The sequence below is a fragment of the Microtus pennsylvanicus genome, chromosome 14 (assembly GCF_037038515.1).
Source record: "Microtus pennsylvanicus isolate mMicPen1 chromosome 14, mMicPen1.hap1, whole genome shotgun sequence".
In the NCBI taxonomy this organism is placed as follows: Eukaryota; Metazoa; Chordata; class Mammalia; order Rodentia; family Cricetidae; genus Microtus; species Microtus pennsylvanicus.
In genome coordinates this window covers 29,971,841-29,984,830 of record NC_134592.1, presented here as the reverse complement: position 1 = coordinate 29,984,830, position 12,990 = coordinate 29,971,841, and the positions used below count along the sequence as shown (strand labels likewise).

The window sequence follows — 12,990 nt, the reverse complement described above, 5'->3', positions numbered from 1 at the left end:
GGACATGTCCCTTGTATAAGACATTTCTGACCCAGCTCTGGAACCAGTCATATCTCCAAGGATCACTGGTTACTTGGTCATGGAGAAGAGTATTTAGAAATGAAGGTTTGGCTGGGCGGTTGTGGCACATGCCTTTAATGCTAGCCCCTGGGAAGCAGAGGCTAACAGATCTCTGTGAGCTCAAGGCCAGCATGGCCTACATAGCTAGTTCCAGGACAGCCAGGGCTCCACAGAGAAACCTTGTCTCACAGAGAGAGAGAGAGAGAGAGGGAGAGACAGACAGACAGAGACAGAGACAGAGACAGAGAGGGAGGGAAGGAGAAAGGAAGGAAAGGAGGATACTAGATGATTAGATGATCTTGTTGCTCTGGGGCTTTCAATAGAGATGCCTAGGAAACGTGTGCATGCGTGTCCCTCTTCTCATGCACTCATCCACATTTATTTCTATATCTGTGCGCTAGGAAATGGGTTATGTTGGCATTTGCAGCTCTACTCTAAATTCAGAGTATAAACTAGCTTTTGTCTTTTACATATTCTCATTTCCTGTCCAACAAAGAAAAAACTGTCTCCTGTTATCTTTACCATATTTATTTATTAAGTTTTCTCCTTTGTAGCCAGTCTCTTGGCCTTACTGAGCTGCCTCCCCAGTCAGATGTTCTCTGTTCTCTACATTCAGATTCCCATGAGGCTGTTCTGCACTTCCCCAGGGTTTGGTTCTTGTCCATACACTGTCTTTCTCATGGATCTGCAAGAAGTTAGCTAGCCAAGTCATTCAAGTTAAAAGCCAAAATCAAGGGAAATCGTCCCAAACCAAATCTTTTAGGGTCAAGCATATAATCATAACTGGATGAATAACCAGGGTAGTGTGACTTCTCACCTGGACCCTAGGAAGAAAATGGTGAGCAGAGATGAATGTGGCATGTCTAACAGGTTTTCATGAGAGCCGTGAGATCGAACCGGGTAAGCCCTCCCTCCCCTGTATGCTCTTCGTGCATTGCACTTCATGTTCTTTGGATCGAGGGATAACAGAGTTGGTGGTTTTGCCCTGTCAGGGCAGTTTGTTGTCACACTTCTCTTTGCCCTTGGCTCTTTTTCTTGTTTTTTTAGCCCCTGTAGGAGCCCACTCTGTGACATTTGTAATGTTGTCAAATGTCCTAATGAAAGGAAGATGAGGACGACCATTTGTAGGAGCCCAGGCCTCTTAAAAGCATGTAGAGATGCAAATGCAAGAGCCCCAGATCCAGCTCACTTGGTGCTTCTGCTGGGCTTCTATGTTGGTCAGGTTGAGTCAAGTATGAAGAGGTAGCCAAAAGAGACCTCTCCTTGCCTAGCAGGACTTTCTCTTCCTTACACTTAATTCTTGCTGAAGATAAGTGATATATCACCAGTTAATGTCTGTGGAAGTTGTCAGTCTTGAATTTCAGACTTCAGATTTCAGAGAGTGACTTCCACCTGCTCTGCTTCTTTATATGAAGATTGGGATGTTAAGGCCAAGTCCACTTGCCACCAACTGAAGACAAAGTGTTAAATGGTAGCTCCTAGAAGCTTCTGGAAATTTTGAGGTCTTTCTCAAGTGTAAACAATGCTTGTCAAACTCTCTTTAGCCATACATGCCTGGTCAGAATTTTCTTGTTATCCACATCCTTTTTCCTGGCCTTATGTTTGTTTATTTTAGTTTTTTTGTTTTTTTTTTTTTCTGGTACAGGGAATTAGGGAGTGGAGATGGTGGGAGTGGGTGAGAAGAAATAGAGAAGAGGAAAGTTTTTAAATTCTGACCTTTAATGTGGTAAAAATCATGTTGACTTCATAGTCTGGGTAAGCATATGTAAACGATTTGTAAATCATATGAAAATAAACTTGTGGCCTTCTAGGTTTTTTCACACACTTGGATATGTGTCTTGGGAAAATCACTTTAGGGCCGGGTGATATGGCACTAGCAGTCTGTGAACTATTGTCTTGAGGCCTTTTGATACTGAGCATCGCTGGGCAGTTTTCCCTCTCCCTGCTTGCTGCCTGCAGTGGCGTCTTGTGTTTTATGCTTTGATGTTCTCAACAGTAGTCATGGACATGGAGTTGCTGCCTGTTTGCTGTGGGCTTCTCCTGTGCTGTGCCATGTTCATGCTACTGTGCGTCCTCTCGTTAGCGCCCTGATGGGCCTTCTTGAGCCATTACGAATCAGAGCTCTTCCCTCTGTGGGTGTTTCAAGTCTGCACAACACTGTGCTGGACCATTTTTTCTTTCCTCCTGTAGAATGTTGTTTCAGTCACTGCAAGGGCCTAGTAGGTGTTAACTGCAACTTCATAGCTGTAGCAGCCTACTACATACATTTGCCCTGCTTGTGAATTGCTGTGTTTTGAATTTTTATTTTTCTACTCATTGATAGAGGGATAAGAGAAGCAGTGTCTGAGAGTGGCTAAGCCATAGGGTTTTAGAGTTTGCAATCTTGGATAAGTGATTCAGTCTTTTCTTTTTTTCCTTCGTTCCTCCCTCCCTTCCTCCCTCCCATCCACTCTCCTTCCCTCCCTCCCTCCCTCCCTCCCTCCCTCCCTCCCTCCCTCCCTCCCTCCCTCCCTCCCTCCCTTTCTTCCTTTCATTTTTTGAGACAGTGTCCTACTGCAGCCCTGGCTAAGCTGGAGTTCTCGAGCTAGACCAGGCAGATCTCTGAATCCTTAATGCTGGGGCTAAAGGTGTGTTTCACCATGCATGGCCAAGTTATTCAGTCTTTAATGGTCATATTTAGTTTTTTATCTATTTAAAATTTAGATGTAATATGGTTCTATTTCATGAAAGTTGCCTTTAGGGTCAATTGTTATGTGATGATGCATAGAACACACTTCTCAGGAGTTGTCACTTAGAAGAGGTCATTATCTGTTAGATAAGAGTGCCACCCTCCTTGTAAGATAATGATAATATCCCCCAAGCTGTTGTGATCTCCCCAGTCTTCAGTTCCACTGACGCTGTTCCTGGCATTTCACCCGTGCTCTTCCTGTCAGGTTTGCAACTGTGCGATATGACCAAGGATCCAAGAACATTCGGAACCAGTTCATGCACCTGACGAACTACAGTGTGAACAAGAAGAGTGGAGACTATGTGAGGTACTGGCCGCATCTGAGTGTGGAGACACGGAAAGCTGCACTGGAGCCGAGTGTCAGAATACTTAGGAGACAATGGAGGGCCAAGTGTCTTGTTGTTGTTTTTTTTTTAAATTAATCTATGTATATGGGTGTTTCGTGTGTGCATGTGCCACGTGTATTCATGGTGCCCTCGGAAGCCCGAAGCTGTGTTAGATCCCCTGGAGCTGGAGTTACTGATGGTTGTTAGCCACCGTGTGGGTGTTGAGAATCGAATCCAGGTCCTCTAGAAGCGCAGTGAGTTCTCTGAACCACTAAGCTCTCTCCAGCCCCTCAAGTATCACTTTGGAGGCACTGTTGTTGGCTGCTGCCACTGCTTCTCCGTGGCAAACTCGGCAGAAGGTCACCTCTTTCTACCTATAATTCCGCACCTTCACCATTTGTCTTTCCCTACTTGACTTGGGTAAGAATTTCAATTTAGCAGTCATATCAGAAGCTTAAAATTATATGTGTCCTTTGACACCGTGGTTCCGTTTCTATGAATTTAACCTTCAGGATGGATGTACAGAACCAGAGCCAGAATCATCTTTACTGTGTATTGTTTAATGGAGAAGGACATTGAGACAGTACATGCAGCAGACGCCTTGACGGAATTAATCTAGTAGCTAAAACAGTATTTTTGCTGAGAAAGGAGAAAAAGATATGTCCTGAAATATTAACTCTTCTTCAACACAAAGTATAAGATTAGAGTAGTTAGCTTTTACGGTTTTTACTCATTGCTTTTATATAGCTTCTAAAATTTTCTAAAATATACTACTATGATCAGACCAAAAGAAGGAAACATTAAAGAAGCTAGGCCATCTTAGAGAAGGACTAGTGGAGAGGAGTAGCAGCCCAGCTGTGTGGAAATGTTATTTTTGCTCTGTTTTCTTTCATCCAGATAATTTTGCCAGAAAGTGGAAAAATAGAAAAGAAACCCAAACAGTCACTTTCTACTCAGACTAAAAATAAGTTCCCAGCAGGTCCAAGGAAGGCAAGAAACTGGAAATGTTGGGGTAGTTGCTGAAGTGAAAGAGGTTTCACTGAGTGGCCCTTGACCAGCCCTGGAACTGCTTTAAGCCGCCATGTCCCTCACTTTGAGATGAGCAGAGATGTAACTGGAGAGGGCTCTGAGGTTGAGAAGTCAGTGGCAAACTGCCTGGCTGCAGGGCGACACTCAGGGGAGCCTGCCCCATTCACCACTAGAGACAGTGGGATGCCCAGTGCTCTTCCTGGCACCCCAGCGTCCCCTGTCACTCGTGGGACTTGAGAAGGGAAGTAGCTGTCATTGCCACAGACAGGAGGCTTGATTAGTGTGTCAAACTCAGCTCTGGTCTGAAAATGGCACCTGAGGTGGTTTGCTGGCCTCATATGACATTTGCCTCAGGCTAGATGTGTTAAATTTCATTGTTAATTTATTATAACTCTTAAATGTGTCCATATTTTTTTCATAACTTTCTTCACTGTTTATTTTTATTTATTTATTTTTGGGTTTTTTTTTTGGGAGACCAATTTCTCTGTGTAACAGCCCTGGCTGTTCTGGAACTCGCTTTATAGAACAGGCTGACCTCAAACTCACAGAGATCTGCCTGCCTCTGCCTCCCCATTGCTGGGATTAAAGCATGCACCACCATGCCTGGCTTTTCACTCATTCTTGATGTGGAAGAATTAGCTCTCTTCTCTGTACTCTTCAGAAAAGTAAACTTCATTTTCCCTTCCTTTTAAGGAATTGATAGAAAGGGTGTCTTACAAAAGAACCAGGGAACACCAGGTGGAAATCAGCAAAGTGTATGTTCCCTAATATACTCAAAGCACAGGGAAAGACAGGCCTCTTGGCATATGCAGCCTCAATTTCTTTCTTTTTAGTTGTGATGATCCAGAAGTGGAGGATTATGGGAACAAGTGGAGCATGAGTGCCATGCTTAGGTACCTGAAACAAGAAGGCAAGGACACAACTGGTGAGCATCATACTCTTCCTTTTAGACTCTTATATATGGGGAGGTATATGTGCACGTGTGCGCACGCACACAACACACACAACTGGTGAGCATCATACCTCTTCCTTTTAGACTCTACGAGATATATATACAAAATGTGGGGAGGTGTATGTGCACTTGTGCGCATGCACACACACACACACACACACACACACACACACACACACACACACACAACTGGTGGTAGCATACCTTTTCCTTTTAGATTCCACTTTGTATATATTTTGTGGGGAGGTGCGCGTGCACATACATACACGCACGCATACAGATACCTGTTGAAGCCACAAGAAGGCATCAGTTTCCCTGGAGCTGAAATTACAGGAGATTGTGAGCTATCCTACATGGGTGCTGGGGAACAAACGTAGGTCCTCTGCAAGAGCAGCCAGCTCTTACCTGCCAAGCCATCTCTCCAGCCCCATGACTCTACTACTTTGTATGATTTTACTGTCGTGTCTCACCAGGCCTCTTGATAATGTTGCTGAGAAGCCAGTGGGTGACTGTTGTTTTTCCTGTGGTTCACAGTGGAGAAGAAACTTTCTACAACCTCCCCAAATCCCTTTTCTTGTTTCTAGTTTAGAAAGCATCACTTTCTCTTTGGTCCTCAGTTTATCTTTCTTTTTTTTTTTTTTAAAGATTTATTTATTTATTATGTATACAACATTCCTTCCATGTATGTTTGTATGCCAGAAGAGGGCACCAGATCTCATTATAGATGGTTGTGAGCCACCTGTGGTTGCTGGGAATTGAACTCAGGACCTCTGGAAGAGCAATCAGTGCTCTTAACCTCTGAGCCATCTCTCCAGCCCCCAGTTTATCTTTCTTGAATGTGTGCGGCTAACTAAGATACTGTGGCGTTATGTATGCTGCATTGCTATCTGTGTTGGCTCTGGGTTCAAATCTTTTAAATTGAACTCTCATTCTTGTTGCTGACGTGGACAATGGGCAGGGTAGAATCTGAGTATGGGGCTTGAAGTTCAAAAGAACTCATGCTGAGCCTTGAGCAGCATGGAAAGCAGTGTGCAAATAGACTTTTTTGTGCACAGAAGAGCAAGAGGAAGAGAAGGCCCCTTCTGCAGCCTGTACTCTGCCACAGGCCATCTGCATCCTTGTCTCTACTCGTGGCACGCCAGCCCTGTAGCACCCATTCTGAAGACCGCCATTTAGATGCTTTTTGAATGAGAACACTGCTTTTATAATTGCATAGTGACCTAGAATCTGCTCCTACAAACGCATGCATGCATTATAGTGTTTCTGTTTTCATTACAAAAGATTGTTTTTGCAGCATTGATGGCCCATGTGGAAGACCTGATCATTAAGACGATAATCTCTGCTGAACTAGCTATCGCCACTGCCTGTAAAACCTTTGTTCCGCACCGCAGCAGTTGTTTCGGTAAGGAGCCACCAGACGCTTGTGTTTTGTGTGGAGGGTCTTGGGATTCTCAGATAATGGGGCTCAGTGAGACTATAGGAGTCAGGGACACATCCTGGGTTTGCATCCTTAAGCTCGTAGAGTAGATGCAGATTGTCCCAAGAGGCCAGTGGTGAGTTTTCATTGGAATCTCTGGAGGAGGAACTTGCTTCCAATGTGGGGAACAGGGATTGAAACCGGAGTGTGATTCTCTCTGTCAGAGTATACTCAGAAAAAGTCTGCAATAGGCCGCTCAGGAATCCAGCTCTAACAAATATATTCCAGAGCTCTCTGGCAGCCAGACTGGGAACAGGTCCAAGAAGCTCTGGCTGGTACCAGTGTGTGCTTTCTCCCATTTTCCGAGGACTCCTCCTTTTAGTTTTAGCCTTCTTCCTAGTGGACTCCTCCTCCCCTTCTTTCTCCTGCTAGTTTTCCTCCTCTTCCCCCCTTCCCCTTCAGTTTCACTCTATCTTTTGATTGTACAGAGATAGTGTAGAAAGGGAAACCTCTGACCTCCTGACCCGCTAGCTGTGTGTGTCACACCAAGGTGGCCTTGGTGCGTCTGCTTGCTCTATGGATAGGAACTTAGTTGCCAGGATGAAGGCCCATAGGGCCAGGTAGGCTTTGGGCACGCGTTGGACCTTGGGGATAGAACACACATGATTATTGATATAGTGATGCTAGTTAAAGTGTGATAGTAAGGACAGAGGTGGTGTGGCTTGCTTAGGGGGCTGGAGAGTAGGGAAATAAAGACCATGGTCCCTAGAGTCCGGCAGCCTGGATTTGAGACCCGTTTGCATTCATTTCTGGTTGGGTGATTTTCAGCCACTTATCCTGCTTCTCATTTTCTAGACTCTTAAGTGACAGCCGTAGTGATATTTCCCTCCTAAGAATACTGTAACCACTGAGACAGTGCAAGCAAAGAGAGCACGTGGCACCATGTCTGGCCCTTAAGCTGTACTTAATAAAAATTACTTTTATTAATTTTGTAATTAGACACTAAATATTTTTTGTTTTGTTTTGTTTCGAGACAGGGTTTCTCTGTAGCTTTGGAGCCTGTCCTGGAACTAGTTCTTGTAGACCAGGCTGGCCTCGAACTCACAGAGATCCGCCTGCCTCTGCCTCTGCCTCCTGAGTCCTGGGATTAAAGGCATGTGTCACCACCGCCTGGCTTAGACACTAATTCTTGATCTCTTTAATAGATTATAACAGGATGTATTGGACTGATGCTCAAGTAGGAAAACTGTTGAGACTGAATGGAAGGTGCAGGCAGTCAGGATCTGGAACTATAGAGCAAAATGAAAGATGGCAGAGACTTCAAAAGCAGGCCTTTGGGAGGGGACTGCACCAGTCCACAGGTTCTGGGTCTGGCTAGAAAGCCCCTTGTCTGCCTCTCATTCTCCCATTCCCTTAAGACCCACTTCACTCCGCTGCTTTTCTGAAGCCTTGCAGGGCACAGGGCCTCGTCGTGTCACTCCCGCAGGCTATTCTGTGTGTGCTTTAGGAAGTCTCCGCGTTTATCTTCTTGAATTCTTAAGCCGTTGTGTCTACCTTTCTATCTCATCCTGTTTATGTCAAATCAGAGTTCCAGGGACCTTCTCTCACTCTAACTCTAATTTACCTTGCAGCCGAACTCCCTCCGCTTTTCTCATGTTACTTTACCTAGTAGGCCACCAACATCCTTCCAGGCAAAGCCAAGCATCATTTCTTTGGTGGTCTTTTTCCCCCCTAACTCTTCCTGGTGAATGTTAGACTCCCACCCTGTAGCCCCAGCACTCTGTTCATGTCTCTGCGGTGTCTCCTGAGTGTCCTCTGGTATCATATCTGTGGACACTCTTTGATGATGGCTGTCATAGTGTCACCGTTGGCTTGTCCCTCTCATGCAGAGCAGCATCTTGTGCTCGTAGAGAATGTGGGCAAATGTTTGCTGAATGATTGCTCGGTTCTTGTTTTCCTGACTTCTTGGTGGCTTAGCAGTAAGCTTTTTAGTGCATCTGATTTGGTAAGGCTTGCAACTCAGAATTGTTAGTCTGTTTGAGGATGAGGTGGGAGCTAACAGAATGGGACTCCAGCTGTTGAAACCTTTCAAGATTAACTATGTTTCCTTTCCAGCTCTGCTTGCCTCTGTTGGTAAATTTCTCATGGCTCCTGATATATTAAAAAAACAAAACCAAGATAAAACAAAACATTTTGTTCTAAGTAGCTAATCCTGAAGGCTTTTCTGGGTGTTTCTTTTCCTATCTTGCTTTGTAACCTGATTGCCTTTTGGAAGCTTAGGAATGGTTTTACAGAACTCCATATGAAAGAGGCGCAGCAACTCTCTCTGACTCAGAAATATCCCAAGGTCAATCAGCCAGGGTCTCCTCTCCCCTTTCCTGTCCTGGTCCAGCTCCAATACACTCAAGGCATCTGGAGTTTTTTAAGTTGTTGACTGTCTCCTTGGCTTTTGTGGTTCTAATTCCACTTCCTGTCAGCCCTGGGATTCTGTGTGCTTCATTAACCCCTCATGAGATATGATTTTGTATATTCGTATATATTTGTGTGAATCCCTTTGCCTCCCCCTGACTCTTAGCCTCCCCTAGTGTTTGCATGGTAAGGAGTCACTTAGTGTGTGTCAGGGTAACCAGGACTTGAGAGCTTCCCAGAAGCTTTCAGCTTAAGGAGAGCACCCATACTTTTAGGGAAACAGAATGCAGAGGTGGGGTTTCCTCTATTCTTTTGGTAGTCATTTCTGGCTTTTCACTTATAGACTAGTGCAGAAGCGTTGTGTTACGGGGGTTTCTGCCCTGTGAGTTCTTCTTCCCCTTGCCGCCTGTGCTGTTTGCAGGTTTCTCCCCCATCCTCTTGTCAGTGCTTTACTTGCACACGGCACTCTTTTCCAGGCCCAGCTGCATCTGGGCAGAGATTAGTACTGCAGCAGCGCATTACTGTCAGTAGTTTGTTCTTCTCAAACTCAGTTTGCCCTGAGCTGCTGCTGTGTTCATAAGTCTGCATTGTCTCATTACTACCTGTGTTTCAACCATAGCAGGCAGTCAGAAACTTAGCTATTTAATGCTATTTTGTAAGCTTGTACATCCAAAAGAAGATGGAGACCCTGAGAAATTAGCCCTGGTCTCAGGTTCTAGACTTAGGGAGTAAAAGAACTTGAATGAAAGAGACTCTGCCTGAAAAACAGGGGCCTCAGAGGATGAGTCTTGGCAATCTTCCATCTTGATCATAGGACTTCAATTATATGATTTTTGGATGCCTCCCCCAATAAAACATGTTTCTAACAGTCAAATTTTACTGCCTTCCACGATTGTGAAAATGTGGTACAATGTGAACTAATATGCTTCAATGGCAACTCTTTAAATATGCTAAGGAAATTGGCGCTGCAAAATTACTGACTATGAGAACAACATTTTTTTTTTTTAAAGAAAAACAGCCAAAACCAACAGGATGTTAGCTGTCTTTCAAAGATGTTGCTGCTGACAGTGGTTTCGTGTTTGTTTGTGAGAATGGCTGAAGCGATGGGCTCTGATCCTGGTCCTCCAGTGTGGACCAGACGCTGATGAACAGAGACCAATGGCATGTCCGCGGAAAACCAGTATGCTCAGGATACCTCCCTTAAGTGAAATCTGGTTTAGTTTCTGTTACCTCTCCTCTTGACCATTTTTCAGAGTAAGGCCATGCTCTTTGAAAGGAAGGTGTCCATAAGTGATTGTCAGAGGGCTGCAGGAAGGGAGCATGCTGTCTCCGTTATGCAGACTTCTCCACCAACAGTAAAGGAGTGGAAGGCAGGGGCGGTTTGCATGGTAAGCCCCTCTTAGTTTATCTCTAGCTCCAGCTCAGATGGGAAGGGTGTTTCCTAAGAGGCTGCTCTTTGTCCCCAGCAGTGCTGGTGCTTGCTCCCAGCCATGTGTCGTAAACCTGTGGTTTATGACCAGGGGAAAGGGTCGGCGAGCTGAAGTAAGTTGTCTTGGGCCACTTGACTAATAAATGGCAAGGCTCAGTTTGAGGCCAGCTATCTGGCCCTTTCTCCCCACATCCTGGATTCTCCTGTGCTGTCCTGTAACTAGATCTCAGGAACAATGACATCATCTTTTCTAGCGGATCAGACTGGAAAAGAGCACAGTGCCCAGGCCTAGATCCTCCTTTTAGACCTACCATTCCAGGCAGTAGCTAGGCACCATAGTGACTTCAGGGCTGAGTTAACAAGTTAACACTTCTCTTACTCAGTTCATTTTCCTGTGTGATCTTGCTCTACTTTTTTCCAGAATTCTCTTTTGGACCCGTTCTAAAGAATTTCACTTTGTTTTTAAACTTGAATCCTAAGCTGAGGTGAAAAGCTTTCCTGTTAGAGAAGAGGATCTCAGTGACAGTGGGCACCTGTCAGTGCCGCTCTTTCCATGGCCCAGGGACTGTAGCTTCAGCCAGGCTCTTATTTCTGGGGAGGCTGAGTACATTGTCTCCCAAAAAGACACTGTGTGCTATCTTTAGTGAGCTCAGGTCTCCATGGGAATATTTTCTAACTATTTCCCACTCTCCCTTCTTCAAAAGCCATCTTTATCAGATTTTTCCTTAAAGTATCTTTAATAAATTTTCCTCACTGAGAATTTCTGTTTATTTTTGGCAGGTGGTTCTTCTGTTACTGCTATGCCAAATCTTCTCTTTGCAGTGCACTAAACAAATTTATTTTCTTTCTTAAAAAAAAATGAGTCCTTGTCATTTTTGTGACTGGTCACTTTGTTGTGACTATGTAGTTAGGCCAAGAAAAATCAGCTATTTGTTGGGTTTGACTTACACATAATTTTATTTTTTCACCCTTATTGGTTCTTAATTACTGTATGCACGCATACATGTGCTGGCGCATCTGTCCGCTCACGTATGCATGCATGTACACGTGCACATCTGTGTGGAAGCCAGATGTCTATGTCTGGTACCTTCCTTAGTCTCTGTCCACGTTTCCTTTTATTTTATTACCGTTCTTTGAACAAAGTCTCTGACCGAACCTGGAGTTCACTGTTTCAGCTAGGTAGCAAGTCCCAAAGATCCTTCAGTCTCTGCCTCCCCAGTACATAGGTGTATGTTATCGTGACCATCTTTGTACATGGGTGCTGGGTATCTGAACTAAAGCTCTTGAAGAACATTTTATTAACTGAACCATCCTCCTTGCCCTTTGTTTCTTAATATATTTCCTAAATACTATACTTTTGGAGCAGATTACTTCTGCTTTAGGTTTCTGTTGCTGTGATAAACACCATGACCAAAAGCAGCTTGAGGAGAAAAGGGTTTAATTATCTATATCACAGTCCATCCCGGAAGGAAGTCAGGACAAAAACCCAAGGCAGGAACTGAAGCAGAAGCCATGGGGCAGCACTGTTTCTTGGCTTGCTCCTCATGCCCCTCTCAGCCTGCATTCTTAAACAACCTAAGACCGCCTGCCTGGGGTGACCCCCCCCCCCCAATCAGTCATCTACCAGGAAAACAGAAGCCTGTGGGCACAGGCTTGTCCATAGAAGAATCTATTGGGGGACATTTTCTATATTGAAGTTTCCTCTTCCAAAATGACTTGTGCTTTTGACAAGCTGGCGAACAGTCTAGTACCTTTGATCTAAAATGATAAATGAGAAGTGGCGCCTGCCCTCTAGAGAGGAGGACTTATGCAAACTGTAGAGAGTTAGGGCAGGAGCTGGCAGTTTTCCCTCTCCTAGACAGCATCTCCTAGTCAGACGCTCACTCTCCCTCCCCCATTCTCATTGACAACTAGAAAAATGGCTCAGGAGGTAAGAGGTACTTGGGTAGTATACAGTAACCATGTGACCAGGTATTTATCCAGGAGAAAGGAAACTTTATGTCCACACAGTCCCTGCTACAAATGTTGATACTTCATTCATAATGACCCCAAATTGGAAACGGCCAAAATACCTACCAACTGTTAAATGGATAAATTGTGGTATGTCCATATTATGAAATACTACTTTGGAATTAAAAGGAATGAACTACACTTTGATTATGTAACAGAATAGATACGTTTTAGAAGATACCATGTGAAAGAAACTACTCTCAAAAGACTATAGACTATGCTTATTACATTTTTTACTTTCTGGAAAAGGAAAAAAGTACGCAAAATCCTGTTGCTGGAAGATGAAGCAGGTGAGGGTTGACTACAGAGAGGCACAGGGTACATCTGTGGTAAGATTTGTATTGTGATTGAGGTCAGGTTGAAACAACTGTATGCTTTTCAGAATTCATCAAATTGTTCACTTTAAAAGGGCGAATTTTATTCCAAATAAGTTATATCTCGGTACCTCTACCTTAAAAGGAACTACTGATAGATATAACTCAGAAAACATACCAAATATAATACAAGAAGTTAGACTCAAATGAGTATATACTACATAGTTTCCATTTATGAATTCTAGAATAGAATTGATAGTGGAAAGAATTAAAGAGTATGCTGGGCGGTGGTGGCGCACGCCTTTAATCCCAGCAC

At 44.2% G+C, this 12,990-nt stretch overlaps 1 protein-coding gene across 26 annotated transcripts in view; it reads left to right on the top strand.

The window, feature by feature from the left end:
* The window catches only part of Ttll5 (tubulin tyrosine ligase like 5), a 276,835-nt gene that overhangs the window by 44,615 nt on the left and 219,230 nt on the right, over window positions 1-12,990 (top strand). For all 26 annotated transcript variants that reach the window (XM_075947960.1, XM_075947950.1, XM_075947975.1 and 23 more), the window contains 3 exons: window positions 2,994-3,095; window positions 4,977-5,068; window positions 6,390-6,497. In XM_075947960.1, coding sequence (XP_075804075.1) covers window positions 2,994-3,095; window positions 4,977-5,068; window positions 6,390-6,497 — 302 coding nt within the window. The remainder of the gene's footprint in view (window positions 1-2,993; window positions 3,096-4,976; window positions 5,069-6,389; window positions 6,498-12,990) is intronic.